This window comes from Macaca mulatta, chromosome 16 (genome assembly GCF_049350105.2).
Source record: "Macaca mulatta isolate MMU2019108-1 chromosome 16, T2T-MMU8v2.0, whole genome shotgun sequence".
In the NCBI taxonomy this organism is placed as follows: Eukaryota; Metazoa; Chordata; class Mammalia; order Primates; family Cercopithecidae; genus Macaca; species Macaca mulatta.
This window is the reverse complement of record NC_133421.1, coordinates 51,657,881-51,684,077: the sequence shown is the minus strand read 5'-3', so window position 1 is coordinate 51,684,077 and position 26,197 is coordinate 51,657,881. Positions and strand designations below refer to the sequence as shown.

Here is a 26,197-nt window from a genome sequence, read left to right as displayed (position 1 = left end):
AAGATGACATGTAATCCTATGACAGCTGGCACTGCCCTGGGTAAAGGCAAGGCAAGGGGAGCATGGAGGGGGAGGGATGACTCTATGCAAATCTGGCTCATGGCAAGCTCTCCTTTGCCATTCCCTGGACAACAGTGGGAAAGCTGGGTCAGCTCCAGTATTTGAGACAAAGGAGTGCTGTCTGATTATGGTCAAGTGGGCGTGAGGGGTCACATAGCGGTGCAGTCCCCCCACTTACATGTTGCTCTCTCTACATATATCTATCTCCATCTAGCACTGGACTCTTCTCCTCCTCGTTCTCTGAGGACAGGGAACAAAGAGAGGAGATGGGTTACAGACAGACCCGCATCTTCTCCGCCCGGCCGCCAGGTGGCCCTGTACATTGGTGGGCCCTGCTCTCCAAGGCCTTTGTGTTTACACATGGAAGCCCTGAGTTTTCTGACTGGGGCTTGGCCTCTTCACCCTCTCTCCCTGCCCTCTGAGGGTGGAGGCTTAGTTGTATTCCACCCACCCCAAGGAGAGGTAAGCTCTAGGAATGAGAACCCAGGAAGCTGGGCCTGGCTGGGCAACTGGCTTCCAAAGGCACCTGGGAGGTAGGGAGACCCCCCCCCCAGGGTGGGAGTATCCTGAAACAGGGACTTTGATTGGCTACAGGCATGAGGCAGAGGGGTCCTTTTCCACAGGGCCCCTCACCTGTGTCAGCCCCCAGGTGTTGGCAGCCGGTCAGATGGCCTGGGGGTCAGGGTCACAGCTATCACCCCTCTGCAGAGAGGGGCACATATTTGGGGGCAGCTGCCTGGTGGGGCTCCCCTCTGGTGGTCACTTAGTGGCTCTGCACTGGACACAGTGCTTACCTGCATGACCACCCCAGCTGCACCCCTGCTGCAACACTGCCCTGGCCCTACCACCCCACCAGTAGGGTAGACCGCCCTGCCAGGCTGGGAGCCCAGCTCCTCACTGACCTGACTCTCAGCCTGGGGTGTCCTGGGTTCCCTGTCCAGGCCTCCTGCCTCAGGCCCAGGGCCCTCCAGGAAGTTGGATGGAACCAGGCCCCTTTGTCCATTTAATTCCCCCTGGAGAGGAGAGGCTGGTGAGGCTGAGATCAGGAAACAGGCTCTAGCTCTGCCCCTCGACCCTGATGCCCCTGGGGAATAGCTGGGGCCAAAACCACTGTCCAGGGAGGTGACCCGTTCCATTCCACCAGACTTCCTGAGGGTTCCTTGCCCATCCCCCTGCCCAGCTCTGGGAGAGCCCTCCCTGGGAAGTCTGGGGGGCTGGGGTGTGGTACACCCTCCCCAACAATGTTCTCACATAGTAGAAACCGTCATCGTCCATGCCCCCAAACACAGTAATGACATCCCCTGCCCGGAAGGGCAGCTCTGCCTGTGGAAAACAAGAGGAGGGCATCAGGCCCAGGAAGGCTCTGCCACCGCCCCCTTTGCTGGGCTCTGTCTGAGGGTCCTCACCTCGACGTCCATATTGGGGGAACTCTCCTGGGGGTTGTAGTCAAATGCAGCCACCATGGAGTGGGGAGTTTTCAGCTCAGCGGAGGGGACCAGCTTAGGGGGGCCTGCAGCGGGAGAAGGAGAAGACTCTGGACTCTCTGGAGAGCCCTATACTCCATCCTGTCTTCTGCCCTGGACCCCTGCCGAACCCCTGTCACCACCTCCCCACTAGTTGTAGCCCCTGGGGCGAGGCCAGAGGGGCCACCCACCCTATCTCCTTCCCCAGCCTCCCGGGCCCAGGGATGTTCCTTCACCTGGACAGGGCTGGGCAGGGCCTTCCGACTCAGCTGTGGAGAGAATGTGCCTGTGAGCCCCACCCCGCCCTGCCCGCCCAGGCTGCAGGTGCTGCAGCGCAGGCCAGACACACACACAAGGAGGCAGGCAGGGAAGGCTGCTGAGGGCGCATCTCCCCAGCCCTTTGGTGTGGCGGTGAACTAACACCCAGAAAGGCTAAATGGCATGTCCGGGGTTCGTGGATTTTACAGTCAGGTGCCTGTGGGGACAGAGAGCTCCACAAACCATCCCTCATCCCCACCGGAAAAAAGCCCCCCACAGCGGGAGGCAGGGGATGTGGGTGGTCTGCCCTGATTCCCTTTACCTGCTCAAAACTCCAGAGGTGCCTCCCCAGCCAGCCAAGCAGCGCCACCCCACCCGCACACACACCCTCCCAGCACCTGAGAGAGAATGGGGTCCTACCCACCTTTCTTGGAGCGGCGGGGCTTGGGAGGAGGCCCAGTTGTGCGGGCTGTGGAGTACACAAAGGGACCATTCCCTGATCCAGGAAAGCAGAGAGAAAGCGAGGCAGGGGAGGTGGGAGAGACAGGACTGGGACTCTGGAGTTTCCTCTCAGGGCCGTGCTGGCTTACTGAGCTTGTTTCATGAGGGCATTCATCTCCCATCCCTGACAAGAGCCCCACCCAACCTCCAGGACCCAAAATTCCTGGCCGCGTGGCTGTACTCCCCTCCGCAACAGACGCCCACTCCATGTGGCCAGCCCACGTGCAGTCTGACCACCAGCCACAGGGTTCTCAAGGCTCCAAGGCTCTGCTAGAGTCTGGGTAAGTGGGGGCACCCCAGACACAACAATCGCTCAGGGTCAGGTGGAGTTGGAAGAGGGCTGGTAGGAGGGGGGTGAGGGACAGCAGCAGGTCATACCTGAGCCCTCGAGGAGAATATCTGGGGACAAATAACCCCGCTGGAGCAGCTGCTGTCTCCCGGCAGGGCTGTCCACAGCCACCTCAGCCACCATGTTGCAGGGAATGTAGCCTGTCCGGCCCCCACCTTCGCCCCGGTAGAAGCCGTCGGCATCCTTGTCCCCAAACACCTGGAGGCAAAGAACAGTGGTCTGAGCCAGTTCTGCTCGCTCCCTGTGCCCCAGGCCCCGAACCCCAGCAACACCCCACTTGGAAATGCAGAAGAATCTTCTCCCTTTCGTAGGCCATGGAATGGGAAAAGGGGAAAAACAGAAACGAACAGGATCAGAGGAATAGGAGAAAACAGCCCTTTCTGTATTACCCCATTCACTGTCTACACGGTCATGCCCTTTGCCCACCCCAGAGTGGATCTCCTTAATCTCAGAGCAATAGCAAAATGCCTTCAATCAATACTTGGAGGAATAATAAAAATAGCAATGTCAGCAGCAGATAGTTAGACTGTGCTGCCTATGTGTCAGGCAGTTTAAGCTCTTTATGTACATTGGATCATTTAATCCACAAACCACCCTGTGAGGTAGACACTAATATTATCCCCATTTTACCAATAAGAAAACTGAGGCCCAGAGGGCCTAGGTAATCTACTCAAGGTTACACAGCTAGAAGCGGCAGAGTCAGAGTCCAAACCCACGTCATCTGCTCTAGAAGCTGTGTTCTCCGCCCATCTGTGCTACCTCCAGTGGAGGAAAGGAGGGAGGAGGGAAGACCTAGCTGGTGTTTGGAGCTCTGAGCCCTGATGGCAAATCAGTCACCTTCAGGATCTGACCCTCTCGGAAGGGAAGCTCTTCTTCTCCAGCATCAGGATTGGGCGACATTGACACGGGGTCGTAGTCAAACAGAGCCACAAAGATCCTGACGGGTAGGTGCTGGTAAGCCAATGCTTCTGACGGGCTCCTCACAGGGACTGTGGAGACAGTGGAGAGGGCGGTGATGCAGCGAGTTCTGGCCGAGGGGTTCTAGCTCAACCCCCATCAGATGCTCACCTAGCTCTGCAGTGCTTGGCCTGGGGACTCGGGCACCTCTCTTCTGGGGGCCTCTCCGCCCAGAGCTGTCCTGCCCTCTGGCTTCCCTAGTCTCTGTTGTCTGCAAAAAGAGGACAACAGATGGCAGAAGTAACACACCATCCCTCCGGTGGGCCCGTGCTCCCCAGCTCTGCCCCATCAGCGTAAGCAGCACAGCAGCGCAGGAGCACAGCAGTCCTCTCCTGGAGTCTCGCCCGGCCTGCTGGAGACCTCAGACACTCCCACAGTGGGAGGGCGGGCAGGAGGGGAGGCCCCAGCCCCTGCCCCCAAGTAGATGAGTGGAGTAGAGGGGACTAGAGTTGGCTGAGGAGCCTGTGAGAGGAGGGCCTCCCATCAGCATCAGGGCAGGTGACCCTGGACATGGCATCACAGTCAGCGTCCTGAAGCCATAACTAGCTATGCAGAGGAAAGGGCGACCCTGCCCAAAGGCCGCAACAGGTGACTAGTGATAGAATATTGTGCATCCCAGTTCTGATCAGCAGAAGCAGCAAAGCAGTGGAATGTGGGTGGGAGGAGGCAGGTGAGGGAGCCCGGAGGCCCGGCCCCACCTCTGCTGATGGAGGCGGCAGCGTGGAATGGGAGCTGCTAGTGGGCAGCAAGCAGGGCCACCAGGCAGCAGCAGGCAGGGGCTGCCCAGGGCGGGGAGTGAGCACGGACCCGGGAGAGTGGCTCCTTGGCTCTGCCCGTCGCACTGCGGCCTCTCCGCTCTGGCTCCCCTTTCTCCCAGGCTGGGAGGGGTGGGTAGGGTTTGGGGCCTGAATTGGCCTTCGGAGGCCCCCTGGGCCTTCCTACGGTTGCTGTGCCCCAGGCCTCCCCATCTCCAGGGTAGCAGGAGCTGGTGATGCTGATGCCCCCGCTGCCCGCCTCCTGCTCCTCCTCCGAGTCATATTCAATGCTGATTTCCAAGCACTTGGGGGAAAGGCAGCTGGCCAGGCCAGGCTCCAGCGCCCGGCCACGGGAGCACCTCCGGGAAGGGCCCAGCCGCCCTCTCCCGCTAGCCTCTAGTCCAGTCCTGGGGCCCTCAATTACAGGGAGGCCACCCCTCTCCCGCGTGGGGCCGGGTCGTCCAGAGGCCTGGGGCCCATTGTTGCTGAGAAGTCGGCTGCAGTGTTCACGGGGATCTGGAGGCCGCCTGCGGCTTGGGGGCTTCTCAGGGGAGCCCCCTCCTCTCCTCCGACTGCTTCCACCAACTAATCCAGGCATGTCCTCCAGGCAGTCTCCAGCCCTGGAGGGCTCAGGAGACAAGGGACACTGGCCAGGTCTTCGGGGCTGACCACTGTCACAGCCCAGCCCCAGCAATGCAGGTTCAGGCGGGCCAGGGTCTTGGGAAGAACAGCCTGCCCCTGGCTTCTCCTTCTCCTCGTCCTCCTCTTCCTCCTCCTCCTCCTCGGGGATGCTAAAGAGCTTCTTGCTGCAGAACTGCTGGAGGGGCAGCTCCAGGATCTGCTCCAAGATCTCCTCATCGCTGTCAGTCTCACAAAAGGGGTCGGGCTGGGACTGGTGGAGGTGGGGAGGTGGGAGTAGAATGCAGCAGGGAAGAGAGATGTGTGGGGAAGAGGAGAGAGAGCTGTGATCTTTGCCCTCAAACGAAGGCAGGGGTTACGGACAACCCCACAGCCCTCCCACAGCTTCCTCCGAGAGGAAGGAACCAGAGGGACAGTGGCTGGCCCAAAGTCGCACACATATCCAGTGAGAGCCAAAGGAAGAATTAGGGAACACACTCTAGGAACTGTCACCAGCCCCGTGGAACAGGAGCATTGAGGAGAAGACCTCCCCATCCCTTCCCCAGAAGCTACCAGCACAAGAATCTTAGGTGGCACCAGCCTCCCTTGGCCAGGATGCTGTATCTGGTGGGCTGGAGGGAGAGAAGGTGCAGAAATGAGTTCCTCGTCTTCCCCTTTCTTTCCAGGAGGGCAGAGGCCAATCCTGGGCCACTTACTATCTTCTGCTTAGGACAAGGCCCATGCCACAGACCTAGAATGTTACTGGCACTCAGTGGCAGTCAGAGCAGCTGCTGATACACAGTTGGGAGGCCCCAGAGACTGAGGCCTGGGGCCCAGTAGCCCATCCGTACCCTGTTACCTTGGCCCCATTCTCCCTGATGCTGTTGCCAGCAACCTGCTTCTGGAAGGAGCAAGTCCTGGAACCCAGCTCCTCCTCCTCCTCCTCCTCCTCCTCCTCCTCCTCTTCCTCCTGGATGTCTGACAGGTCTGAGTTGCGGCCGTGGTCCACGAGGGAGTTCACCAGATGAACCCCGAGCTCTGCCGCGTCCTCCTTCTGCAAGAGGTGAGGCAAGGCAGGAGAGATAAGGACAGTGAGGGGCACAGGGGGATCCAGGCAGGGTCAGCCCCAGCCACAATAACAAGGGTCCTTTGGCAGAGGGAGAAAGAGCCATGCCCTAAATGGGGGAGGTACACCATGGGTCGGGGGCAGGTGGGAGAAGGGAGATGGGAGCCACATGGGACAGAGAAATCCTAGAAGAAAGACAGACACACAGCACAGCCAAAGGTGTGAGAGCAGGACCAGAGCAGAGGACAGGCAGAGAGGGCAACTGGATTTGGGCTGGCAGAAGGTAGGGAGGCAGGCCCCAATTCTCTGAAGTGACAGTGTGTCCCCAAACCCTACCTCAGCCCTGGGCCTCAGCCCAGACCCTGGGTCTCCTCCTTGGCACGCCTCGGTATTTGGCGCCTGCTGGGCCAGTGCTCCCTGGGCGGAGCTGGGGGCCGGGCAGGCCTCTCCTGCAGTCCACTCGGCCTCCTGCTTGGCCAGTGAGGGAGCTGCGGGGCTAGGGTCCTTCTCACCCAGGGTGGATGTGCTGGCTGTCCTCTCCTCTGAGGTGCCCAGCACTGCTGCCCCAGCCTCCTCCTGGAACAGAGAGCGCTGAGGAAGGACCCAAGCCCAGGTCCCTCTCCCAGCATGCACCTGCTCCCCTCTCCCCGAACAGGGTACCTGGGAGCAAGGTGCTGGAGGATCCTCATGGGACCCTTTTGGCATCTCTCTGGAAGGGCTTGCAGGGGGTGCTCCTGGGGGCTCTTGAGTTCCAAGGGGAGCAGGGTGCTGGAGAGGAGAGCTGGGGTCTCCAGGCGCTGGGGAGGCTGAAGCAAGGGGTGCTCTGGCCTCTGGGCTTGGTCGCGGTGAGGGGCAGGAGACTCGGGCCGGCAGGCTGGCTGGAGCCAGGGCAGGAGTGATAGGAGCCGGGATGGAGTCCGCCGACTCCCCGTGGGGCGACATGGTACGCACGACCACCTCACGACACACCTGCAGCAGCTGCAGCTGGGACAACTCCACCAGCACACTGCCTGCCGTGGGCGAGGCCACCTCCATGATCTGTAGGGTGGAGGGGGCACAGGATGGGAAGCAGAGGCTGAGACAGCCAAGTGTGAGGATGTACTGACAGCAGTGGCAGCTAGCATTATGCCAGGTACTGTGCTAAGCCCTCTGCATGGCCTATCTCATTTCATCCTCCTGGCCACATGGCTTCAGTGGTGGAACAGTTCTAAAATCCGTCATGTGCTGCCAAAGCCCATGCTCTTAACCCATCTGCCTCATGGTGCCCAAATGCCAGGGGCTGGGCATCTCTGTGCCAGGTCAGAGAGCCTTGGTCTCTGAGCATAGCAAGAAGGGATCCACCTCCACTCCCAGGGTACAGTGGGCAGGGCCATACCTTCTGCCCATCAGCATAGATGGCATAGCCTGTGACCCGGACACCGTTGGATGTGCCAGCAGCATCGATGGTGACTGGGAGCCAACTGATGATCAAGATTCCAGGGGAGGGCCCAGGCTCGATCTGCACATCCAGAGGGGCATCAGGCGGGCCTGGGGGCAGGGAGGCACAAGACCCAGTGATGCAGGATGCTCCCTATCAGAGATACCTGCCCAATTTGCCATTTCTCTGATAATGCAAATAAGATCAGGGTCCCCTTCTTCCATCACCCATGGCCTGGCCTCCTGGGTGTTCTGGACAACAGAGCCCAAGCCCACATACCTGCTGGGAGTGTGGTGAACTGCAGGGTGGCAGCCCGCTGCTCCAGCCTCTCCCAGCCTGGTTCCCAGGGCCCTTGGGGTGGGAGCTGAGCCTCCACTTGGGCCTGATAGGGTGTGCCAGGCCGTAAGTGGCAGAAGGTGGCCCAGTAGGTACTGGGGCTGGCAGGTGGGCACTCTTCCCCATTGAGGTAGATGGCATGGGCCAAGTTGCTATTGCCGGGCACCCAGGTGATCTCAGCAGATGTGGCTGTCAACCGATGGACCCGCAGCTGGCTGGGCACCACTCCAGCCCGGGCACCCACCGCCAAGCAACAGCGCAGTGGGTCGGAGCTGCCCCGGCTGGTCAGGGCCTGGACAGAAATGTGAAGGGGCCCGGCCCGCAGGTCCAGGTTCTCCAGCACAGCCTTGGGTGGCGCCCCAGGCCCCAGGGCCTGCCGCAGCTCCCCATTCACACAGATATGGAAGCCGTGTAGCTCCACTCGCTCAGGAGGGGGTTCCCAGGCCAGCACTACACTGTGGGCCAGCTGCTTGAGGACCACCAGACAGCGGGGGTAAGGCACAGCAGGAGGCTCGCCCAGGCCCTCCGGTGATGGGCTCACACTGAGGTCGTCCCCTGCATCCTCCTCCTCAGGTCTGGGCTGGCTCCGTCCCCCGCTGCTTTGGCCCCCGCTACTGCTGCCACCCCCACCCACACTCAGGAAACTGAGTTCAGGGCCTGAGCTGTGGGACAAATCGGCCAGCTCCGGAGGGAGGGAGGTCAGGAGGTCGTCATCCGACACACGCTCTACAAAATTGGAAGGGACCAGGCCCCTTCGGCCATCCATGAGCTCTCCTGGCAGGAGGAGGGCAGGAAAGGGCAGGGCAGGGGAAGACAGAGAGGAGATAAAGAAAAAATGGTATAGTAAATGTATTTTAGCAACTGCTAGTGGGTGATCTTCAGCATTTGATTCAAATCAACATTTAACTGTCAATTCTTTTAAAAGACAAGAGCTGTAAAGATCTGGATTAGAGATAGGTCTGATAATAGTATTTTGGTTCTACAGGACAGTGCTTCTTCAATTTTAACTTGGATATGAATCACCTGGATATTTGTTAAAATGCAGATTCTAACTCTCTGGATGGGGCTGAGATCCTGTGATTCTAATAAGCTACCAGGTGACACTCGGACTGCGAGGACGGAGGAGAATATCATGTTCTAAATAAGCACGTTGAGTATTTCAAAGTAAAATATCATAATGCTTTTAAAATCATTTTTAACCTACATACAGATAAAGCAAATATGCCCACGTTTTAACAATTGTTGAATCTAGGTGCTGGGTATATAAGTATTCAAACGTATTCTGTACATTTGAACACTTTTGTGTTAAAAATTGCAGTAATAGGGCCGGGCGCGGTGGCTCAAGCCTGTAATCCCAGCACTTTGGGAGGCCGAGACGGGCGGATCACGAGGTCAGGAGATCGAGACCATCCTGGCTAACATGGTGAAACCCCATCTCTACTAAAAAATACAAAAAAAAAAAAAACTAGCCGGGCAAGGTGGCAGGCGCCTGTAGTCCCAGCTACTCGGGAGGCTGAGGCAGGAGAATGGCGGGAACCTGGGAGGCGGAGCTTGCAGTGAGCTGAGATCCGGCCACAGCACTCCAGCCTGGGCGACAGAGCGAGACTCCGTCTCAAAAAAAAAAAAAAAAAATTGCAGTAATAATTTCATAATTTCATATTAAAGTTTTAAAAAATAAGCAGGCCAAGATGAGAAAACTGGCCAGGCATGGTGACTTATGCCTGTAATCCCAGCACTTCAAGAGGCAGAGGCAGGCAGATTGCTTGAGCCCAGGAGTTTGTGACGAGTCTGGGCAACATGGCAAAACCCCATCTCTACAAAAAATGCAAAAATTAGCTGGGAGTGGTGGCACGCCTATAGTTGCAGCTACTCAGGAGCCTGAGGTGGAAGGATTGCTTGAGCCCGGGAGGCAGAAGCTACAAGCTGTAATCGCGCCACCGCACTCCAGCCTGGGCGACAAAGCAAGATGCTGTATCCAAAAATAAAAAAATTCTGCTGATTGGATTTTACCTGGGCCTGAGGAACAGGGGCCAGGGTGCCCCTCAACTTCCCTTTGTGAACAGCAGACATCCACAGAGGGAGAGAGAGAGAACCAACTCAGCAGAGTAAGGGAAGGAATCTTTAGACACAAATGAAGTAAGTGCTAGTGAAAAGAGTCACTTGTAAGTTCTAGAAGGATCAGGACCCCCAGCAGGCCTGCGCCTAGGAGCATGACTGACAGCAATCAATCCAGGCAGCCACCAATGGTTATGTTTTGTTACCAAATGGTTATGTTTTGTTACCTGCGTCGGTTCTCCTGAAGACTTGACAAGAGAGTATTTTAAAACATTTGCTGTTGTTGTTTGATTGAGGGATGTCAAGGAAGCTGGGCACCTAACATGTCATGTCACGGCCAATTTAAAGAAGAAAAAAGTTCTCAGGAAACAGACAGCTGGCAGCTAGTGTGCTTTATTGGGAGGAAGGGGGAGCACGAGCCAGGGCTTAGGGGAGATGGGTGAGTGTAGGCAGGTCTGAGCTGCAGTGGGGCCTGGAGTTTCCCCCAACAGTCATCTGTGCCCCCCACCTCCACCCTCTCTCTCTCTGCCTATGCTAGGAAAAAAAAAAAAAAAAAAAACAGTAAGGAACTTTAAGAAACAAGAGGGACTGTCAATAAATTCGCTGATAGAATAAGCACCGTAGAGGGTTGAAAGGTGGCCACCCAAAGACATGTCCATGTTCTAATCCCTGGAACTTGTGAACATGGCCTTATTTGGAAAAAGAGTCTTTGCAGATGTAATTAAGTTAAGGATCTTGAGAGGAGATCATCCTAGATTATCCGGGTGGGTCCTAAATCTAATGACCAAGTGTTTTTATAAGAGACATGCAGAGGAGAAACACTAAGAGGAGGAGGCGATGGTGACCACAGACACAGAGACTGGAGTGAGGTGGCCATAAGCCAAGGAACAACTGGAGCCACCGGAAGCTGAAAGGGACAAGGAACGGAACCTCCCCTAGAGCCCCCACGGGGGATGCAGTTCTGTAAATACCTTGACTTCAGACTTCTGGCCTCCAGAAGAGGCCAGTGAGAGAATAAATGTCTATCATTTCAAGTCACTCCATGTAATTGTTCCTGCAGCCCTAGGAAACGATCATAAGCTCCAGCACCGTGGAGTGGGAGACAAAGGCAGGAATCTTCACAGTAAGAGGATCTCCAGCCTGCAGGGCTGAAGCTGGAGCCTGGGCCAGAGTCAGGCACATGCTCCAGAAGCCCACACAGCTGAGAACAGCCTAGGTGGCCCAGACGTAGAGGAAGCAGCCCTTTAGCTACGGTTGGACAGGGAATATGGCATCTTGCCCCCGGTGGTCTACGTGCCTCTACATCTATCCCAATTTATCCCAGATCGCAGAGTTCAAATTCTAGTCATTTGTGGTTAGTTAATACTTATGCCTTTGCTGCCTGCCTCTAAAAAAAGGGTGTTTGGGTTTGGGTTTTTGATTTGGGTGGTTTTTTTTTTTCTTTCTTCATTTATAAAGTATTGTTTTTCTGAAATCTTTTTATTAATTCTGATCTTCGTAATGTACCCCTGCAGGAAGCTTAACTGTTTAGGCCACAAAGCCAGGTACCATGGGTCCCAGCAGCTCCTCAAATCACAGGCAGAGGACCCAGGGAAAAGAATCTGAACAGGCACCCAAGCTTCCAGGGTTACAGATTCAGAGCTAAGCCCATTCCTGAATCTCTATACACAGTTGTGGCTCTCGCCCTGCCCTGTCCATGCCCCATCCAATTCCCTACACAGTGCCAAGCTCTCTGCTGCTGATGGACTCAGCCTGGTGGTGCCCAGGCCAGAGCCACCCTGAGAGAGTCTCCCAAGGCCATGTCTTCCGCAGGCCCATGGTGCCCAGTCTCAATGAGGCATCTGCCTTTAGTTGCCTGGTCAGCCCTCTGACTACCCACAGGAGCTGCAGAACCTCCCTGAAGCGGACACCCTGCCTGGGCCCTGACAGCTGCTAACCGCTTGCAAACACCTTCCCCTGGAATCTTTACCCTGATTCCTCCTTCGCGTACCTGACTGGAGTCCAGCATCAAATCTATGCTGCATGCCTGACCTCAGGTGTCACTAGCGTGAAACACTGCCATGCCCTGACCATCCGCACAAAAATGAATCTAGCCAAAATCTCCTGTGACACTCTGTCCACCATCTGGACTATGCTGTCCTGTCCTGCTTGGAGCCAGACCCCTTTCTTTCTCTTTCCCCAATGGCCACTAGGTCTCTGTATGCCTTTTCGCTGAGACCAAAAAGTTAAGGTGGGCTGAGCACGCTGGGCAGAGGGGATGGATGGATGGATGGATGGATGGATGTCTTTGGGAACATGGACTCAAAGGCAGGGGAATGGACAGAATGACCCCCTACTACCTTCCTACCTTCAAAAAAGCCATCCTCATCCATGTTGCCATAGACGTAGATGTACTCGCCAGCTGTCAGCGGAAGCTCTGCTTCTGGATTCTCATTGGGGCCCTCAAAGGGGTTGTAGCTGTTGGGGGAGGCACAGAGGAGGAGGAGGAGGAGAGTGACCTACACTCCACTTCCATGTCCCGTCTTCTCTCTCCCACTGCACTAAGCCTTTATGGAGACTTGGCTGTGGTTGTCCACCACTAGCAAAGCACAGCCCTCACTGCACCCACCTTGGCCCAACTAGGTTATGAGAATAGGTCCATTGTGTCCTGTGCCGCCCCCACCACTTCCAGAGGTCTCTATCTCCTCTCGGCCTCCTCATACACCCCAAATGATGGGGCTGGGCTCGAGGGCAGTGAGGGTGAGGTACCCACCTATAACGCGCTAGGAAGACCTGGATCCTGGCTCCTCCCCGGCTGCCCTCTGGCGTGGCTGGGAGCAGGGAGACACTGTCCGCCTCCAGCTCCTCTACCTCACTGGCTGTGTCCACCTGGGGGCAAACAGAAAGGGCTGGCTCCTCTTCAGGGCCTGGGACCAAACGCCAAGCAGGCAGGTTTCCAGGCTGAGCCAGAGGACCTATGGCTTTGAGGAGGGAAAGTGAGCACATACCTGCTGCACAAGACCAGTGGCAAGAACCCCCTGATGCTCTCTAAATCCGTACCTGAGACAGGTCCTGGCAGAGCCCAGCTACCCTGGGCAGGGGCAGTGGGGATAACCCAGATCCCTCCGTGAGCCTCTACTGCACCCGACAGGAAATAAAGCCACTTGCCTCATCTCAGAGGGGCGCAGGCCATGCTGGTGTGGGGCGTGGGTGTCAATAGAAATTTGGTTTGGTTCCTTAAAGTAAAAACTCAGCAAAGTTGCCAGGTGCAGTGGCTCACGCCTATAATCCCAGCACTTTGAGAGGCTGAGGAGGGCAGACTGCTTGAGCCAGGAGTTTGAGACCAGCCTGAGAAGCATAACAAAACCCCATCCCTACTAAAAATAAAAAAATTAGCTGGGTGTGGTGGTGCACCCCTGTGGTCCCAGCTACTTGGGAGACAGAGGTGGGAGGATCGCTTGGGCCCAGGAGGTGCAGGTTGCAGTGAGCCAAGATTGTGCCACTGCCCTGCGGCCTGGGTGATAGAGCAAGACCTTGTCTTTAAAAAAGAAAGAAAGAAAAAAGAAACACCTCAGCAAAGCACCCCAACTGTAAATCGCTGGAAGCAAGGAGGCAGAAGGAGCTTGAGAGGTCCCTGCTTCTAGCTGAGTGACAGTGTGTCTGCCGTTCAGCTCTGGAACTCAGAACTTCCTGTCTACTTGCCTGGCCCACAGCCCAGGGCACCCCAACCTCAGGGCACCCCGATTCTCTGACCCTCATTGAGGTTGCTGGGATAGCCTGGGGAACAGGCTGCCTTCTCTTCTCTGCCAGTGCCTGGGAGAAGGGGACCAAGTGGGCAACCTCTCCACGACCACATCCAAAGCCGGCACCACCCTTCTATCCCACGAGGGGGCAGTAGAGGCCCGGGGCTTCATTCTACCACTTTCTGAATGTTTGGCTTACAGAGCTGCTCCTGACCTGCCCCCTCCACCTTCTGGGGTTTGTGGGTAGAAAGAAGGATGAGTTGACAACCAGAGCTATGAGTGATGCCCAGGAACTTAGTAATAATAACAGCTGCCCCCTGTTGAGCACACATCCTCTGTGCCCTGCACTGAGACAGGCATGTTCCTTCTTCATTTAACTCTCACAACAAGCTTAGAAGGCAGGTTTTATTAGCTCCAGGATTCAGATAAGGAAACCGAAGCTCAGAAAGGCTCAGCGACTTGCCTAAGTCAAAGCTGGGATTTGAATCCTGAAACATGTGCTTTCTCACACAACCACCTGCTTTCACTACAGACACTCTTAGGAACAGTCTCTTTATGCAGATCCTGGTGCCCAAGTGTCTCCTCCATCCAGCGCAGCACTCCACAGCCTCCCTGGGCCTCCCGGGAGTGGGCTGGGGTGGCCCCAGGTGCGGCTTGCGGGCAGGCGGCGGAGGGCGGGAACGGCTCCACCCGAGCCCCTCGCCCACAGGAGGAATCCACAGGCCTCCCACCTCCCAACGTGGGACCCCAAAAATCGCCACCCAACTCCTGGGGACCCCAGAAGAGGTCAGGGCCACCTGCCCTGCACCCTGCCCAAAACCAAAGCCAGAACTTCAGGCCCCACCCTAGCACTTACCTCAGGTGTAGGGCATGACTTGGGGCTGTTGTGGATGGACTCGGAGTGGGAGGAGTTGGAGAGAGACTCTGCCTTCTTGGCTGTCCTTCGAGGGACCCCAGTGAGGGTGGCAGGGGCAGGCTCGGAAGACTTTGGGGTGCAGCGCCCAGGGGAGCCCGGCGGGAGGTCAAGGTCTAAAGAGAAGATGGCACGTGGGCTTGGGGTCTGTGGCCTGAGGAGGGACCAGGAGATAGGGTGGTGCTTCTTGGATATGGGGGCCAGGCCCTCCATAGCCGGGCTTCCTTACCAAAAGGGAAATGTTTAGAGAGAAACTTACTAAATAGAGTATAGCTGATTTACAAATACTATTTCACATGATCGTCAAAACAGCTTGATAAGATGCATTTAATTATTCCTGTCTTACAGCTTACGAAACTATGGCCCAGAGAGGTTAAGCAGCATTCTCAATTCACAGTGACTGGCAAGTAAGTGGAGCTGGGACCACCAGATCTGACTGACCCCCAAGCCCCCACTCTTCACAAGACCACACTGCCTGCTACTGACTCCTAGTGCCCAGCCCTCAGCCCTGATCATTCAGGTCCTTTTGGAAGGAGAGGAGCAGCGGCCCACGATGCCTGGGCCAGACTCTGGGACAGTCACTCCCCCGGGCTTTGTTTTCCCCCATCAGAACCTGGTTCTAGCCAGGCACAGCCCCAACCTGCTGTGGACTTTGGATGAGTTGCTGGCCTTCTCTGATCCTGAACTCTCTGCTCTATACAAAAGCCCAGGCCTGGGGATTCCAGGCCAATGCCACTAGGGTCCACCTTACCTTTGGGGCCAGACCCCCGGCAAGGCCGGGGAGTGGAGCAGCAGCAGGGGGGTGGCGGGCGGTCTCCAAGGGTCCCGCAGTCCAGGGCAGATGTGAGCAGATCCAAGGGGCCCGGGTGCAGGCGGAAGGCCTGGAGTTCCTGTGCCAGGAGGCTGAACTGCTCGGTTTGGCTGCGGCACTGTTCCTCGAGCTCTCGAACCCGGGCCTGGGCCAAGACCCACCATGAGCCACCAGGCCCCTCAAAGCTGCCCAGTGCCAGCCTGTGCCATCTCTACACAGCCCTACACTGGGTTTCAGGTCAAATCCATCCACCCCGCCCCAGACCTAGGCACCAGCCTTGCCTTGGCCACCCCACGGCCCTTAACGCATGAGAGCTGAGGGTGAAGTCCTGGGCTGTGTCCTGGGACATCTTCACCCCAGCCCCCTCCAGAGCCAAGGCCGGGGCCTGCCACACAGTCACCAACCCTCAGGCCCTAGGCAATGGCACTTCTGCCTCTGGCTGCTTTCTAGGCCAACAGGGATCATTCCCACCCCATCATCACCACCATCACCGCAGGAGTTTTCTCAGCTCCACCGCTCATCACCCTCCCATAGTCAGCAACCCAAACCCCTTCCCTGAGACAGGTGGGCAGGAAATGCCACAGGAGAGCCAGGGATGTCTTCATGATGGGAATGGGCCAATGCCCGGGAAGTTTTCTCAGGTCTGAGGAGAGTCCCAATAGCAGGGGCTCTCTCCGGCCTCTATGGCGAGGCTCCTAAGTTAGACTGGCGATGACCTTCCTCGTGATCAGGGTGTCTAGAGAGGGGAGGCCCAGTGTCTGACAGACACAGCGGCAGGCCTGGGACGAGGGGACAGCTGCACATGTCCTGTGGGAACCCCATCCCCTCTGGATTCTCAGGTCTGCTCCCAGTGACACCCCCTCTGCTGGATGAGAGAGTGGGACTGCCTAGGCCCTGAGGGAGGAGATGCAACCCAGCCAGCCTAGAGAAGTGTGGGGAAGCAGAGAACGAGGCGCTACCTGCATGGAATCCAAGGTAGACTGTTGCAGGAAAAGGAAGCAGAGAACAGGTTAGCACCCTGAGCACTGTGGGTTGCTAACCCAGAGAGGGAGGGGGAGAAGGGGGCCTAAGTGGACATCACCCAGTCAGCTCCCTGGACTGACTAGCAGTTCCTAAGCAGAAGGATATCTCAGGGTAAAGGCACCTGGGGGTGGCAGCAATGGGAGACTGCTGCCACCAGACTTAGGAGCCCCCTGCCCAGCCATGCCCACCCTGAGAAATAGGCCAGTGGTGAAGGGGACTCCCCCAGGCCCTGGAGCATTTAAGGGCCCCTCTTGCAACCCCTCTCCCCACCACCATAGTCCATTCCAGCTCTATCTGGAGCTCCCCTGCCTTCCTCCCAAGACGGTGGAACTGGGGGCCACTTCCAGGCGCCCTACCTCCAGCAGCTGCACGGCTCCTTCATGTTCCTTCTTGGCTTCTGCCTGGGCCTACAGGTGGAAGGAACCAAAATGCTGGAGGGAAGGAGAAGGAATGGGGTGGAGTAGAGAGGGATGCAAAAGAGGGAGGGTAGAAAGGACAGAGGCAGGGGAGGAAGAAGCCAGTAGAAAGAAAAGAGTAGGGAGAGAGGGAAGAGGGATAGGGAAGGGGGAGGCTGAAGAGTTTCTCCCTCCTGAACACCCACCCTGAACCATACCTTAGACCAGAAGGCAAAGGGGTCCAGGAGGAGCGTGGCTGAGTCTGCTCCCCTCTTTCCTGAGCAACCATCCTCCCGGTTTCCCTCCTACCTTTCTGGATGCTCCTTCTCAGCCTCTTTTGCCTGCTTCCTGCCCTCCATTTTGAATGTTAGGGTTCCCCTGGACCCAGTGCTGGGCCCAGTTTATATTGTCTACTTTCTCCCTAGGGCTCCCATCTACTCATGCAACTGAACACGCTGATGGCTCCAAATATGTCCAAGACCAACTTACCCATAACCCCAGGCTCATGTATCCAGGTGCCTGTGGACAGTTCCCCTTGAATGTTTAACACGTAGCTCAGACATGACCCGAATGGAACTTAGCACTTGGGATGCCCTACCTCTCTGATCCGCTGCCCCTTCATCCTTCACCTCGCAGAGCGGGAAGAGCCCCACCTCCACCAGAGTTTATACAGCAAATGGCTGACAGAGAAGGGGTTCAACTGGAATCCCACGGGGAGCCTTGTCAATTCTTTTTTTTTTTTTTTGAGATGGAGTCTTGCTCTGTCGCCCAGGCTGGAGTGCAGTGGTGCAATCTCAGCTCACTGCAAGCTCTGCCTCCTGGCTTCAAATGATTCTCCTGCCTCAGCCTCCTGAGTAGCTGGGATTACAGGCACATGCCACCATGTCAGGTTAATTTTTGTATTTTTGGTAGAGATGGGGATTCACCATATTGGCCAGGCTGGCCTCGAACTCCGGACCTCAAGTAATCCACCCGCCTTGGCCTCCCAAAGTGCTGGGATAACAGGCGTGAGCCACCATGCCCAGCTAGAAGCTTGTCAGTTCTATCTCTAAAACATAACTCAAACCTGGGCACTTGTCTCCCCCTTCGCTGCATGCATCCCTGTCCAGACAGCCACTATCTCCCTCCCAGGCCACTGCCCAGGCCCTGCTCCACGCCCACTCCCATAGTCCACCCTCCACAATGCCACAATTGTCACCTCCTCAGGGAGGCCTTCCCTGATGACCTCTAAAGTGGCTCCTCACCCCATCCCAGTCACTCTGTCACATTACCCTGTTCTTCTCCACCACTGTGCTCATCAGTGTCTGAAATCAGCTCACTCATGGATCTGCTAATTTGCTGACTGCTCAGGGACCTGGTCTTTGTGATCCTGTGACTCAGATCATGCCACTCCCCAACTTAGGATCGTTCAGGAGCTTCTAACTACTCACAAAGCAAAACACCCAAACTCTTCACATGGCCGTTAAGGCCCGACAGGATCCGGTTCTTGCCTACTCCCACCATGCTGCCCATCCCTTGCTGTATTCTAGCCACACTGGTCTCAGGCTTCTCCAGCTCTTCCCTGCCACAGAGCATGTACATATCTATGCCTCCTGCCTGGCAAGCTCAATTGTCACCTCCTCAGGGAGGCCTTCCCTGATGACCTCTGAAGTGGCTCCTCACCCCATCCCAGTCATTCTGTCACATTACCCTGTTCTTCTCCACCACTGTGCACATCAGTGTCTGAAATCAGCTCACTCATGGATCTGCTAATTTGCTGACTGCTCAGGGACCTGGTCTTTGTTCCCCACAGTCTCCCCAATGCCTAGCACCGTGCCAGGCACACAGTAAATGCTTGTGGGATGAGTGAGTAGCAAAGCCGGTGTCCGGCAGCCTGCCAGTTTCCCTCACTGCCGCCCCACCTGCTGCAACCTCCGGACCTCCTCCTGCTTCTCCCGCAGGCTGAGCCGAGCCTGTTCATGCTCCACCTCCAGCTGCTGTCGCCGCTGGGCCACCTCCCGCATGTGCTGAAACACAAGATCCGAGTCAAGGCCAGAGCCCCCACTTGGCCATTTCTAGAGAAGATCTAAGATGAGAAAGCCTCAAACACCGTCTGCTCCAGATTCCTCTATTACAAAGGAAACTGAGTCTGGAGACGGCAAGGGGCTGCAGCTCCAGGCCCAGCCCTCAGAGCTAGTGCCCCTCCCTAAGCATATTCTGCTGTCCCACTTGCTCCCTGTGCCAGGGCCCAGCACCCTACCCAACCTGCACCATCCCCTCACCTTCAGCACTTGCTCCAGGCTCTCCAGCTTGCTTTGCAGGCCCTGGCTCTTGCGAAGGGCTGAGTCCCTCTCCTGTGTCACCCCCAGGAGCTGGCCCCTCAGCTCCGCATTCTCCCACTCCACCTAGTGAGGGGGCAATGGCAGGGAGTTGGGTGGGTGAGCCTTGACCCACCAGAGCCCTCACAGCGGGAACAGTCCCCTACCTCTGCTCAGGGGTCGGGGAGAAAGCCCCTTGGCTGGGGACTGGGGCTCTGGTGGGAGCACAGGTCTCCACAGCACTTGGGTGGAAATGGTACCTGCTCCTTCTCTGTGACTCTCCCACTGAGCCGGGAGTTCTCCTCCACCAGGCGGGCATTCTCATTCTGCGCTTCTCTCAGCTGCAGTTCCTGAGCAGGCAGAGGAGCTCTCAGGAGGGGGCCCAGCACCCACATTTCCCCTCTCCCCGCACAGAGGACCCTGCCCTCCTCCCAGGCAAGGCCTTCCTCCCCTGCTGGAACCTGCACCAGCCAGGAAAGGAAAGCACCGAGGAGCAGGAGGGAAAATGTGTTCTTGAGGGCAGGAGGGGCGGGAGCAGAGCTGAGAGGGAGCCCACCACCTGGCTGGCCAGGGCAAAGGGAGGAGCTGGCCTCTGGGTTGCCCTCAAGAGCTCACCAGCTCCTCACATCGCCTCTGTTTTTTCCGGGCTTCCTGCTCCAGGCTCTCGCATTTCTTCCGCTTCTTGCTGAGCTCCGATTCCTGTTGGGTCAGAACCAAGGGCTCCTCATGCGGGAAGGTACATCTGCCCACAGCAGGCTGCCTCCAGCCCTTGACCTAGGACTTACCAGCTGCTGCACCCTCTGCTCTTTCTCTGGCTCCCCTAGAATCACGGGTAGGTTGTCTGCATCCTCCTGGGGTGTGGCCTGGAAATGCCCAGGGGCAAGGGGCTGGCACCTGAGAACAGGGCCCCAGGGCAGCCTGCCCCAGCCCAGCCTGCCCAGAGCAGGTTCCCACCCCATCATTCAGCCAGCAAGAGATCCCTGCCTAGGAAGAGCACAGAGGGGTACTGTCTGCCCATCCCCTCCCATTGTCTCCAGCTGATGTATAAGTACAAAGGCTGCACCCCTGTGTCCTGGAGCTGTAAGTGCTTTGAGATCCTGGGACCCACGTGTGCCCTGGGAGATGGGTCCTTTATCCAGGCCAAAGCTTTCCCTTTTTAGCTTCCAGCAGCAGCCCTGCTCTGCACTCAATAACTGTCCTGGGTGTCCTTCAGCGACCGGCAGAGAATTAGGAGGCTGCTTGGGTCCCCAGGGAAGTGGTGTTCCCCAAGACAGGAGTTCTATATCATCCAAATCTGGGCTTGGCCTAGAGCAGCGCAAGCCCGGCCAGACCCTTCTCCTGGCTTCCCCAAAGCCCACCCTGCCACACCTTCCGTTTATCCATACAAACTTTGGGGAGGACAGGTCTTAATGGGAGGTGCATCTCCCTTCCAGGGCCAGCCAGAGGGACAAAATCTGAGCAAGAAGCCTCCCCCCACCCGGAGGTCTTGGTCACTATCAGATCACTACCCGGTCTCTCCTCCCAGCTCTCTTCCCAGAAGGAGGAGGACCTATTTGCTGCCCACCTAGGATGATGGAGAGAAGCCAGACCCCTAAGTTCTGGGGGTCCGGAGCAGGTCCCTGGCCCTCGAATCAGGGGCTGCCTAAGTCCCCCGCTGAGTGAGGGTTGCCTGTACCTGGAGCCGAGGCGGACGCACCGCCGCCCCCGGGTAGCCGGGGCCAGGCCTGGCCAGCCAGGCGGACGCTGACTGGGGCGTCCCCGCTCTACGGCGGCGGCTGGAGGAGGCGGCGCGGGCTGGGCCCCGGGCGGCTGCCAGGGCAACCAGGGATTTGCGGCTGGGCCGTACCACTGGCAGCGCGGCAGGGGCGGCCGGCCGGGCCCCGCTGGGCGCAGGCCTATGGAGGGCGGAACCCTGGAGCCCCCAGGGGAGGGCACGGCGCAGGTACGAGCGCGGGAGGCTTGGAGGTGGACCCTGACCAGGACGGGAAAGCTCCCCAGTCCCTGGGAGTGCGCACACCACCACTGGGTCCTTGGGGTTCTGAGCACGGTGCAGGGGAGATCCCGGTGGTCGCTCCCCGCCGCCATCTGCACGCACCCACACACCTGCCCTTGCGCCGGCGCTCACCTCTCCCGGGGCCCCGGGAGCCGGCGCCTCTGCTCTGGCCGGGAGAGCAGGGCCCGGGGGCCGGGACGGCGGGCGCGGGGGCGTCTCCCGCTGGTTGCGCAGCGCGATCTGCCTCTGCAGCCGCAGCACCTCCCGCTGGGACTCGCGCAGCAACCGATCGAAGTCCCGCACGTGGAGCCACTGGGGACCCTCCTGAGGTTGGGGGACAGGGACAGGGAGGGGAGTCAGGCCTAACCCTTGCCCGCCCCATGCCATCCCCTGGAGAGCCCTTCGCCTTGCTGGAGGGACTCCAATGCGCGGGAGTGTGCACACCCTCACAAGCGTACATGCCTGGTTACATGTGCATGCATGTGTGGCCACATGCTCCCGCGAGCCCCTGTGCGGACATTCTGAGTAACTTATTTCTTGGGTGCTCTCAATGTGCCCAGCACTGTGCTAAATGCCTTGTGAACATTTACAGGGGATGTGTGGATGCATACAGCCAGACCCACTGGCACACAGCCTCAAGCCTGGAGCACAGAAATGCCCAGGTCTGGGAGTCATGGCTCCACCCCCTTCTCCCCTCTCCCACCTGGGCCGTTGCCAGGGGAACCTACTCCCAGCAACCTCCACCCTCCCGTTTCATTTGCATCTTATTAACATCTTGTCCGCATCCCACAACAGGCAGATAGCCCTGTGCAGGGCTGAGCTGGAAGAGGTGACCAGGGCCTCCTCGCACCTTGCCCACCAGGGTGAGCCTGGCCTGCAGCTCCCTGCACTCCCGCTGCAAGGCAGCAATCTGCTTGTCCTTGGCCAGCAGTGCACTGGCTGTCTCACTGAGGTCCCGGGCTCGCTGGCGGGCTAGGGCCTTCCGACACAACTCCAAGCTGGCCCCCGGCCGGGGCAAGGGGGCACTCACCTAGCCAGAGGAGGGGTAAGGCCAATGGTCACCTGAGGGCTGGGGCACTTCTCCCACTCTTCATCTCCTTCCTCCCAAAGGAGGAGTTAGCATGAAAACCTAGCGGGGTGGCCACCTGCTTCCACCTTGACTGGGGTCTCAGAAAGCCAGCAGCCTCACTCTCCCCCATCCCAGCAGTCGGAAAGGATTAACTCTACATCTGAGTTTAGGATCAAAGGATGCTGCTAATTTGGGGCTGCCACTGTGATGGGTCTCATCCCTGCCCCCACTCCAGCTCTATACCCTGAGATGAGCTCAGCAGGAGCTGCCGCCAGCACCAGCACATGGTAATCCAGAACCCTGCTCCCTGCCTGCTCAGGAACCTCCCCACTACAGCTCCAGAAACCTTTGGCCTCCTTGCCTGGCCAGCCTCTGCCCTTCCTGCACCTTATCCCTTAGATTCTTGCTTTCCTGGGTGCTGAGTCTGTGACTCCCAAGCTTCAGATAGCCCTCAAGCCCAGCCCTGGCTCCCCTCTTCCTTGGTCGCCCAGCCTCCGCCCAGCAGCCTCCTGTCCTCACCACCCTCAGGTTCGTTTCCTGCAGCTTTCGGGCCCTCTCCTCCAGGCGCTTGGCAATGACCGCCAGCTCTGCGTTCTTCCTCTTCAGCCTCCGCACCTTCTCTTCCGTCTCAGGGAAGCTGCTCTTCCTCTGACAAGGGGTCAGGCAGAATTGGGGCATGTAGGGAGCACCCCACAGACCCAGTCCTAATGACCCAGGTCTTGGGTTAGAGCCCTAGGCTCACAGTGGGGTCCTTGGCAACTTTAGGCAGGGGTTCACCCTCTCTAGGTCTCAGCATTTTGTCACCTCCATGGAGCCCCCACTTGGAGAGATGTTCATGGGGTGAGGAGGACACTGAGGCAGAGGGCCTGGCTCCAACCAGAATGCAGCACCCCAGTCTCCAAGCCTCACCAGCATCTGGTTTTCCTCCTTAAGGATGGCACAGCGCTGCCGCAGCTCCCCCAGGGCCCTCAGCAGCTCCAGATTGGGCCTGTCCCCAAAGCCCATATTCAGCTTGGCCTGGCATGGGAAAGGACCAAGGACAGCACCTCAGAAACCCATGTCACCCAGCCAGAACCTTCCATGTGGAAGCATCCCCCATCCATGGTCCAAGGAGACGTGGAGATGAAACGGTTTTGCCCCACATCCCAGGTCTTCAGAGAGGAGCAGAGGAGGCCTAGGAGAAGGAACTGTCCAGTCCTTCCTGTCCACATAGGCGCCCCCAACCCTGGCACCCTCCTGCTCCTCCCTTTTTCGTCCCACTCCTGCCCATCTTCTCCTCCAGGGACGTGCCAGCTAGAGCTCCCACTCCCATCCCTCCAGACTCCCCTGCCCACCCCCAAAGTCCTGTTCCTTCCCTCTTCTACAGGAGCCTGCTCACACCCACCCCAACCCTGGCTCAGCCCAGCACCAAGCCCCCTCCCTTCATTCTACTTCCTCTGCACTGATTCTCCGTGCACCTCCACACTCTCCCTGTACCCCCCAGCCCCCAAGGACAGACAAACTCATGGAGGAAGAGACACAGACAGACAGACACACTGTCAGGGGGAGGCACAGAGAGGGACGGGGCAGCAGCAGGGCCAGATCTAGACAGACAGGCAAAGAGGGTCAGAAGGACAGGCAAATGACGAAAGAAATGGAGCCCCTGAGATTCCTGCTTGATGAAGAGAGGACAGATAGCCACAGAGACAGACCCACAGACAGGCCAAGAGAGGAGAGGTGGGCAGTAGGGATCCACACCTCGCCTCACCTCCTGGCCAGGCTGGAGGACACGGTGAGAGACCCCACCTTGCAGACCCCAGCCATCCACAGATCCCTTACCTTCGGGAAAGCCTCTACTTCCTCATCCTCTGGCCTCTGGCAGGCAGGTCCAGAGCTCGATGCTTGCTGGCCCAGGCTGGGCAGACAAGCCTCTGCTTCTTCAGGGTCAGTGCCCCCAATGGGCCCAGAGCTCCTGGCTCCTTTGGGCTCGGAACTCTCCTCAGACCTCAGTTCTGGAAGCTGCAGAGCTGCTGGAGGAGTATCAGCGACACTTGGGACTGCATCGCCAGGTTCACCCCCTCGACCTGGAGTCCAGCTCTGCCAGGTGGGCAGTGCCCATGGCTCCATGGCTCCAGGGTTCCCAGGCCGTGGGAGGGTTGTCAGTTGCTCCATGGTACTGCCAAGGGTCCCCAGAACCTGGGCCAGGGGACATCACCCAGCCAGGTGGGGGGACTGGCGAGGGTCATGCCAGGCCAGCCCCGCTCCCCTCTGAGCTCTTGCTTCACCGACACTCCATCCAGGGTTGGCTGAGCTCTTCCCCACCTACAAAGGAGGCTGCAGAAGGCGCCAGGGCTGCTGGAGCTGGAGCCAGGGGTATGTGAGCTATGTTTGCTGGTGGCTCTGTGTGTGTGCGCGAGTGTGTGGAGGAGCGAGGGTGTCCCCGTGGGGGTGGGGAGGATGTGCAGAGGCCACTGACAGCTGCGCCTGGGTGAGGGTGCGTGTGTGTGTCTCCAGGTCTGTCCGTGCAGGTCAATGTTGTCTCGTGTGTTGGGAAGATGGGTGCCCCCACTTCTGTGTGTTGAGGGGGGTGGTGCTGTGTGTCACTGTCTGCCCATTTCAGAGTTGCCAGTTGTTTCTGTGTGTGTGTGGGTGTCTGTATTGCAGGGCTGTGGCAGTATGTGATGCTGTCACTGGTTGTATCTGAGTGTGTCAGTGTCGTGCAGCTGTGTGCATCGTTGTCGTTGTGTGTCTGTCAGTGTCTGTGGGTCTGGCCTTCCGTCGCAACCCCTCAGCCTGGCCAGGGTCTTCAGGAGCTGCTGGGGGTGATCCCCAGTGGTCCTCTGTGGTCCTTTATCTCCGGCTCTGCTCTCCGCTGCTGCTCTCTCGCTTGCTGGGTGACTGGGCTGGTCCTAAGGAGGTCTGGGTCGATGGGCTGCTTGCCTCATAGTCTCAGCCCCTGCTGGCCTCAGCTCTGGGGACTGCAGGGGTCCCTTACAGTCCGGGAGCCTCGAGATGGTGGGCTCCGAGGAGGGCTGAGCCTCAGAACTGGGGGGGGTGAGCCGGGGAGAACCAGCCTTCCCCTCCTCCTCCTCCTCCCCTCCCACCCACCAATAGGAAGTCGGCTGCTGGTTTCCATGGTGATGGCGCTGGACTGGTGGGTTGAACCGGCTGACAGGGTCGGGGGACAGAAGGAAGAGCAGGTTTCTCACGGGATGTCAGCCCAGGGCTCCCACATGTGGCCTCCCACCCTCATCTTCACACATTTTCACACCTTCCGGAGTACAGAGGCGAGCGGGGTGCAGATGGTCCTCCCCACATCGGGTGAGACAGAACGGGGGAGGGTATGACAGAGATCCAGCCACAGAGAAGGGCAGAACTAGAAAAGATGGGACTTGAGATGAAACAAAGAGAGAGAGAGAAACCAAGAGAAAGAAACCAGGACGACAAGCAAAGAGACAGGTAGAAATAGACGGAGAGAATTGCTTCCGCTTCCTCCTGGCAGATTGCACTTGGTGGGCAACCTGACTGTCCCAGGCCACCAGGGAATCCCACATGGCCTGTTGGGTTGGCTTTGCCCTGAATTGCCTGGAAGTTCACCTTCTGTGTAGCCTTAGACCTTGTTGCTTTGAAAAAATAATTTGGGGGACAAGGACGTGAGAATCCCCCCAGCCAGGAGTCAGCCTATATCCAGGGGCAGGGGTCTAGACAGAGTCCCCAGAGACAGGGGTGTTGGGAGAAGCCCCGAGAGGCAGCCCCTCTCCCCTCTGAACCCGGGACTCATTAGACAAGCCAGTTTCAGCCATGGTCGGAGGCCCTCGTGTGGCACCCCCACAGAATAGCAGCAGTGATACTGAACCCTGACTGACTGTGGGCTCCACCCAGGCAAGAGCCAATGGAGCTGGAGGTAGCGGGTGCATGGGGAGGAGTGGACATATTCACTTCCCTAAAGCAGTGTGTGGGTCGACACGCACGCCACTGCATGATGTGTTGCTGATGTTTAGGTCAGAGTATATATGCATGCCGTTATGCACATGCATGTGTATAGTATGCATATAGAGAATAGACATATCTCTATTTCTGCATATGTGAAGGGGCCATTGTGTGTATATGTGTGTGCTATTATGTGTCTATGGGTCACATAATAAAACAAGAAAAACACA

At 57.9% G+C, this 26,197-nt stretch overlaps 1 protein-coding gene and 2 long non-coding RNA genes across 52 annotated transcripts in view; 2 read left to right on the top strand and 1 right to left on the bottom strand.

Annotated features, from left to right (window-relative positions):
* TSPOAP1 (TSPO associated protein 1) overlaps positions 1 to 25,084 on the bottom strand; it is a 27,915-nt gene extending 2,831 nt beyond the window's left edge. For 3 of the 50 annotated variants that reach the window (XM_077970927.1, XM_077970929.1, XM_077970930.1), the window contains exons 1-30: positions 23,877 to 25,084; positions 22,968 to 23,075; positions 22,578 to 22,706; positions 21,840 to 22,019; positions 21,122 to 21,313; positions 19,782 to 19,859; positions 19,612 to 19,695; positions 19,257 to 19,346; positions 18,961 to 19,083; positions 18,601 to 18,705; positions 16,646 to 16,711; positions 15,222 to 15,426; positions 14,414 to 14,586; positions 12,588 to 12,703; positions 12,183 to 12,292; positions 7,724 to 8,554; positions 7,403 to 7,554; positions 6,688 to 7,065; positions 6,364 to 6,603; positions 5,821 to 6,015; positions 4,396 to 5,235; positions 3,700 to 3,799; positions 3,469 to 3,620; positions 2,661 to 2,829; positions 2,206 to 2,250; positions 1,760 to 1,792; positions 1,467 to 1,570; positions 1,312 to 1,383; positions 963 to 1,073; positions 239 to 300 (exon numbers count right to left, since the gene is read on the bottom strand). In XM_077970927.1, coding sequence (XP_077827053.1) covers positions 271 to 300; positions 963 to 1,073; positions 1,312 to 1,383; positions 1,467 to 1,570; positions 1,760 to 1,792; positions 2,206 to 2,250; positions 2,661 to 2,829; positions 3,469 to 3,620; positions 3,700 to 3,799; positions 4,396 to 5,235; positions 5,821 to 6,015; positions 6,364 to 6,603; positions 6,688 to 7,065; positions 7,403 to 7,554; positions 7,724 to 8,554; positions 12,183 to 12,292; positions 12,588 to 12,703; positions 14,414 to 14,586; positions 15,222 to 15,426; positions 16,646 to 16,711; positions 18,601 to 18,705; positions 18,961 to 19,083; positions 19,257 to 19,346; positions 19,612 to 19,695; positions 19,782 to 19,859; positions 21,122 to 21,313; positions 21,840 to 22,019; positions 22,578 to 22,706; positions 22,968 to 23,075; positions 23,877 to 24,209 — 5,544 coding nt within the window. In that variant the 5' untranslated portion in view covers positions 24,210 to 25,084 and the 3' untranslated portion in view covers positions 239 to 270. Of the gene's footprint in view, positions 1 to 238; positions 301 to 962; positions 1,074 to 1,311; positions 1,384 to 1,466; positions 1,604 to 1,759; positions 1,793 to 2,179; positions 2,278 to 2,660; positions 2,830 to 3,468; positions 3,621 to 3,699; positions 3,800 to 4,391; positions 5,236 to 5,820; positions 6,016 to 6,363; positions 7,066 to 7,402; positions 7,555 to 7,723; positions 8,555 to 12,182; positions 12,293 to 12,587; positions 12,704 to 14,413; positions 14,587 to 15,221; positions 15,427 to 16,240; positions 16,262 to 16,645; positions 16,712 to 18,600; positions 18,706 to 18,960; positions 19,084 to 19,256; positions 19,347 to 19,611; positions 19,696 to 19,781; positions 19,860 to 20,560; positions 21,011 to 21,121; positions 21,314 to 21,839; positions 22,020 to 22,577; positions 22,707 to 22,967; positions 23,076 to 23,876 lie in introns of those variants that run through there. The other 47 variants (XR_013406434.1, XM_028836285.2, XR_013406432.1 and 44 more) reach the window with 43 other exon arrangements.
* LOC144335522 (uncharacterized) lies at positions 20,858 to 22,034 on the top strand. The gene is made up of 3 exons (XR_013406450.1): positions 20,858 to 20,938; positions 21,582 to 21,651; positions 21,785 to 22,034. It is a non-coding gene; the product is annotated as an uncharacterized LOC144335522 (long non-coding RNA).
* LOC114673121 (uncharacterized) lies at positions 22,229 to 26,197 on the top strand. Its single transcript, XR_013406449.1, has 3 exons — positions 22,229 to 24,141; positions 24,338 to 24,410; positions 25,152 to 26,197. It is a non-coding gene; the product is annotated as an uncharacterized LOC114673121 (long non-coding RNA).